At 40.6% G+C, this 6,034-nt stretch overlaps 1 protein-coding gene across 10 annotated transcripts in view; it reads right to left on the bottom strand.

Moving 5' to 3' along the window:
* Positions 1–216: 216 nt before the first annotated feature.
* LOC105010317 (protein tyrosine phosphatase receptor type M) overlaps positions 217–6,034 on the bottom strand; it is a 254,489-nt gene continuing 248,671 nt past the window's right edge. For all 10 annotated transcript variants that reach the window (XM_029119022.2, XM_029119023.2, XM_029119024.2 and 7 more), the window contains 3 exons: positions 5,682–5,845; positions 4,040–4,175; positions 217–2,985 (listed from right to left, as the gene is read on the bottom strand). In XM_029119022.2, the coding sequence (XP_028974855.2) occupies positions 2,932–2,985; positions 4,040–4,175; positions 5,682–5,845 (354 nt within the window). In that variant the 3' untranslated portion in view covers positions 217–2,931. The remainder of the gene's footprint in view (positions 2,986–4,039; positions 4,176–5,681; positions 5,846–6,034) is intronic.

Genomic DNA, 6,034 nt, shown 5'->3' with positions numbered 1-6,034 from the left:
AGTTTAAACCACAGACATTCAATCAGGGTTACCTGTCCACAACCAAACAACAAATCTTCAATCATGGTTAACTGTCAACAACTGAAGAACAGGTTTTCAAAATTGGATACCGCAACCCAAATGAGCTGTTAACCAGAAAGCTTCCTGCAGCCCAGAGCGTGTGTACAGTTTGATAGTACAGCACAAGAAACAGCAAAGAATCACCACGACCACCACTCATTTTTAGGGACATTTATAGGTTTTTACAGTGGAACTCATCCTTCATACAATATGACAAAAAAAGAAAATCTCACAACAACACAATCAAAACAACAGACCCAGAAAAGATGATTGTCACTTAAACTGCCATTCACCAAAACATTATTACATAACAGACTGCAAATAAATAATGTACAGAGATATTTACAATATGCACAACAAGAAAAACTAAATGGGAGTGCAAATAAAGCTTTGGATCCCTTGAAACAGGCAGGGCAAACATAAGTAGGTAGATTGTGCCTATAGAAACAGAATTATGACCGCCAGTCTTTTCACTGCTAACCCATTGACTGGGATGGGGACTTCCTTTCACAGGACCGGGTCCACGGACACAGATTGAGTCCAGTCCTGGACTAAAAACACTAAGACCAATGGAGATCCTCCTTCCTAGGACTAAACATAACCCGTGTCTGTGAAACCAGACACTAAGTGTTAATTTTCTTTGTTCCAACTCCATCCCACGCCAGAAGCCATGAATAAAAACCAACAATGATAGTAAATCTATAATTCATATTTTACAGGACATTTAGCAACATTTAGGCAATTTAACTTCCTGTTTGAGGATCACAATGTTATCATTTAAACTCTGAGTAAAACATGATTCTGAGGCAGAGAGATATAAAATGAACACACTACGTTACAGACAGAATAGTTTGCATTCCAAGAGAGATGGAAAAATACTGAAGCATTTTGTTGTTGTCTTCTGATGAGGATATAAAGGCATATAAACAACCATAGTACCATACGTCAGTCCCAGGGGTTGGACCTGGTTCAGTGAACAAAACAGAAAAAACATATAATATTTATATATATTTTAAGGAACATAATATAAAAGTTATTTCTAGGGTTCTGGAACAGAAACGTTATTTCGAAAAGCTTGGGAACCGTTTTATAACACCCATCAATGTTCCGATATTCTTTCCCCTTATCTCACTGAAAAACAAAACATAGTACTTATCAGATCAAACCCTTAGTCCCTTAGATAACTCCCTCTATCAGACCACACCCTCCATCCCTCAGACCACACCCTCGATCCCTCAGACCACACCCTCCATCCCTCAGACCACACCCTCCATCCCTCAGACCACACCGTCCATCCCTCAGACCACACCCTCCATCCCTCAGACCACACCCTCCATCCCTCAGACCACACCCTCCATCCCTCAGACCACTCTCTCAGTGCCTCAGAATGGAGACACTTCTCCAAAGCTATCTAAGGACACCATTTCTCTCACGTTTCACAACGGGGCGCTTTAAAATGTCCTGCGAGATCTTGAGGAGTTAACACAAAGGCACAACCCTCCCTAATATGTATGTATAAAAAAATTTTTTTAAAGGATGAAATTACAAAAAAAAGAATATTCTAAACAGTAATTTTTGTGCCTTTGCGGTCAACACACTTCTTGGTTTGTTCAGTGGTTAAGCACTGCACATGTCGTTTACAATCCTACAATCTGCAGGGAGGCCGTCAGCATTTTCTAACCAATTTACCCATTCAAGTGTATACAACTTGTACATTTTATCCTGGTTCATAGTAGTGTCAGCATCCTCAGGTCCCCCATCTTTGAAACATTCCAACATGTATTTCGGTCCCATGAAACCGATCACATGTGTGGTTTGCTTTGAGAAAGGTGTTTTCCCACTAGATGGATTTTAGAACATTTGCACAAATCCTACTGATGTGATGTGTTCACAATGAAACAAAGTAAACGTTTATCGACATTTTAAACTAAATGAACAGAACAATAACTACCATCCCTTGTGTTAAAAAAAAAGAAACACAGTGTTAAGTAAAAAAGTATAATAACAATAACATAATATAATAAAAGATAGACATCCCTTTGTCATTTTTGAACCAGCCCTCCACCAGTACATTTCAAACTGTCCCTAAATGCAAATAGGTAAGTCTTATGTTTGATTGTTGTTCCACTCAGGCGAAAGACCTTTGTTAGCTAACATATCAGTGTTTTTTCTCCACTAACCCAGACAAACAATGGAAAGTACAGAAAGAAAGAAAGAAAAGACAAGCTGCGTTCAGAACAAAACAACTCAAATAACGTATGTCCCAACCCCTGCTCAGGGCCCACTTCTCTCTCCTAACTCCTCCTCTCCTAACTCCTCCTCTCCTAACACCTCCTCTCCTAACTCCTCCTCTCCTAACTCCTCCTCTCCTAACTCCTCCTCCCCTAACCCCTACACACCGTTGTGATCGGAGAGAAATTCCACGTCTACACAGAATTAGAATCCCCCCTTTTTTGCAAGTATATTTACATGTAGCAGGAATCTGACGTGGTCTAGGGGTCAAGGGTTATGGTGTGGTGGCCATGGGTCAAAGGGTCAGATAACAGGACAGTCACTTCAGTGTAAAACATTGTGCTTCGGAAACCCTCCCTGACCGCAAACAGAGTCAACACAAACACTGGTGGAAATACATATAGGCTGTACACACTGCCCACTCTTCCATTAGACTGGACACGGGGTATAAGAGGGCAGTGTGTGTGTTTGAATGTGTGTGTGTGTGTGTGTGTGTGGGGGGGGGGGGGGGGTTCTTGTTCACATTGTTTCATTCCGATGGCATAGGTCCGTCTGTGCTGCAGTCTTTCCCAGAGTGTCCAACCAGTCAGTGGCCCACGGGCCCAGGGTTCTGGCTGTCCGACAGGTGTCAGGACTGGTTTATCCAGAGTTAAGGTACTCCAGAGAAACTTCGTAGCAGAACTTGTACTGGTCCTGCAAAACAAAAAATCCCAAAAGATCCAGAAGGCTTCATCAGTGATCCAATCCAGGCTACGTTTTAACTGAGACATTCACTGGATCATCATTGGACAGAATTAAGAGTTGATTATGTAAAGGGAATGGATCAGAATGGAAAATGTTACTTGTTTGAGAAGGTGATAGTTGGTGTTAAATGGTCGAGAAGGTGATTGTTAGTGTTAAATGTTTGAGAAGGTGTTAGTTGGTGTTAAATGGTTGAGAAGGTGTTAGTGTTAAATGGTTGAGAAGGTGTTAGTGTTAAACGTTTGAGAAGGTGATAGTTGGTGTTAAAGGGTTGAGAAGGTGATAGTTAGTGTTAAATGTTTGAGAAGGTGATAGTTGTTGTTAAATGTTTGAAAAGGTGTTAGTGTTAAACGTTTGAGAAGGTGATAGTTGGTGTTAAAGGGTTGAGAAGGTGATAGTTGGTGTTAAACGGTTGAGAAGGTGATAGTTAGTGTTAAATGTTTGAGAAGGTGATAGTTGTTGTTAAATGTTTGAAAAGGTGTTAGTGTTAAAATGTTTGAGAAGGTGTTAGTGTTAAACGTTTGAGAAGGTGATAGTTGGTGTTAAAGGGTTGAGAAGGTGATAGTTAGTGTTAAATGTTTGAGAAGGTGATAGTTGTTGTTAAATGTTTGAAAAGGTGTTAGTGTTAAAATGTTTGAGAAGGTGTTAGTGTTAAATGGTTGAGAAGGTGTTAGTGTTAAATGTTTGAAAAGGTGTTAGTGTTAAATGGTTGAGAAGGTGTTAAGGTTAAATGTTTGAAAAGGTGTTAGTGTTAAATCGTTGAGAAGGTTATAGTAGGTGTTAAATGGTTGAGAAGGTGATAGTTGATGTTAAATGGTTGAGAAGGTGATAGTTGAGGTTAAATGATTGAGAAGGTGATAGTTGATGTTAAATGATTGAGAAGGTGATAGTTGGTGTTAAATGGTTGAGAAGGTGATATAATTAAATGGTTGAGAAGGTCATATTTAGAATTAAATGACTGAGAAGGTGATATTAGCAGTAAGATAAAGACACATAAGTTCTTTACCAGTAGGTCCACCATGTTGGGTTTGTTGTTCCTCAGTGTTTTGACGGCGTGGAAAACGTCAACAGAACGTTGGTGCTGTAACATCTCACACACAATGCTTATGGCACAGAACGTTCCACTGCGACCACCTCCATTACTGAGAAAGATTCAGAGACAGAGAAGAGACCAAGAGAAAGGTAGACAATCATTAAAATCATTAGAGATAATAGATATACAGTATCTAGTACACTAGGTCATGGAAAAATAATAGAAACAGGGTCATGGAGAGATAATAGACACTGGGTCATGGGGAGATAATAGACACAGAGTCATGGAGAGATAATAGACACAGAGTCATGGAGAGATAATAGACACAGGGTCATGGGGAGATAATAGACACAGAGTCATGGAGAGATAATAGACACAGAGTCATGGAGAGATAATAGACACAGAGTCATGGGGAGATAATAGACACAGAGTCATGGAGAGATAATAGACACAGAGTCATGGGGAGATAATAGACACAGTCATGGAGAGATAATAGACACAGAGTCATGGGGAGATAATAGACACAGAGTCATGGGGAGATAATAGACACAGAGTCATAGGGAGATAATAGACACAGAGTCATGGGGAGATAATAGACAATGTCATGGAGAGATAATAGATACTGGGTCATGGGAAGATAATATACACAGTCATGGAGAGAAAATAGAAACAGGGTCACAGGAAGATAATAGACACGGGGTAACGGGGAGATAATAGACACAGTGTTATAGAGAGATAATAGACACAGTGTTATTAAGGTCTACATTACTAGTGACCAGATATACCGCCCCACTGCATGTCTGGTGCAGTGACCACATGGGGCCAGTAGGTGGTGGTGTTTCCCTTCTTGTGCCATCTGGAGGAACAGTCCCAGAAGGGAGTCTCTCTAACTCTTTACAGGTCGACAGCAGACATGTTTTTATGAGCTGTCATGGAAACCATTATCTGATGCTTAACCACAATTCCTAACAGACAGTGTGTTTTATTTGTGTGTGTGTCCCTTAAAAGTCAGTGTGTTTTGTGTGTGTGTTATTAAAATAAAGTGTGTTTTGTGTGAATGTTACTGAAGTGTGACAGTGTGCGTGTGTATTACTTACAGACAGTGTATGTGTGTGTTACTTACAGACAGTGTATGTGTGTGTTACTTACAGACAGTGTGGGTGTGTGTGTTACTTTCAGACAGTGTGTGTGTGTTACTTACAGTGTGTGTGCGTGTTACTTACAGACAGTTTGTATGACACTTACAGTGTGTGTGCGTGTGTGTTACTTATAGTGTGTGTGTGTGTTACTTACAGTGTGTGTGTGTTACTTACAGACAGTTTGTATGACAGTTACAGTGTGTGTGTGTGTGTGTGTGTTACTTATAGTGTGTGTGTGTGTGTGTGTTACTTACAGTGTGTGTGTGTTACTTACAGACAGTTTGTATGACCCTTACAGTGTGTATGTGTGTGTGTGTGTTATTTACAGTGTGTGTGTGTGTTACTTTTAGTCAGTGTGTGTGTGTGTGTTATTTACAGTGTGTGTGTGTGTGTGTGTTACTTTTAGACAGTGTGTGTGTGTGTTATTTACAGTGTGTGTGTGTTATTTAGAGTGTGTGTGTGTGTGTGTTACTCACAGACAGTGAACCACGGTACGGCCCTCCCCTCCATCATACTCCTCCTGCCATTTTGCCACTTGTCTGATAAGTTTGAGGAAGGAGCGTTTGGACATGGGGGTGTCTCGGTACATCGGCCAACCAAGGAACTGAAACTGCTGGACCATACGGTAGCCATCCTGAGGCTGGAGACATGCCGAGGCAGACAGGCGAGGCAGACAGACACACAGACAGGTTGTGACAGATAAATACAGGGTCTTTAAGTATTTAGACCACTTCATCTTCATTTAGAATGAATTGCATTGACATTCCTTGCCATCAATCTATGCACAGTACCAACAAAGCAAAAACACGTTTTGAGAAAGTGTCAATTA

This window comes from Esox lucius, chromosome 3 (genome assembly GCF_011004845.1).
Source record: "Esox lucius isolate fEsoLuc1 chromosome 3, fEsoLuc1.pri, whole genome shotgun sequence".
Classification (NCBI taxonomy): Eukaryota; Metazoa; Chordata; class Actinopteri; order Esociformes; family Esocidae; genus Esox; species Esox lucius.
The sequence above is the reverse complement of the archived record's forward strand: the minus strand, read 5'-3'. Positions and strand labels throughout refer to the sequence as shown.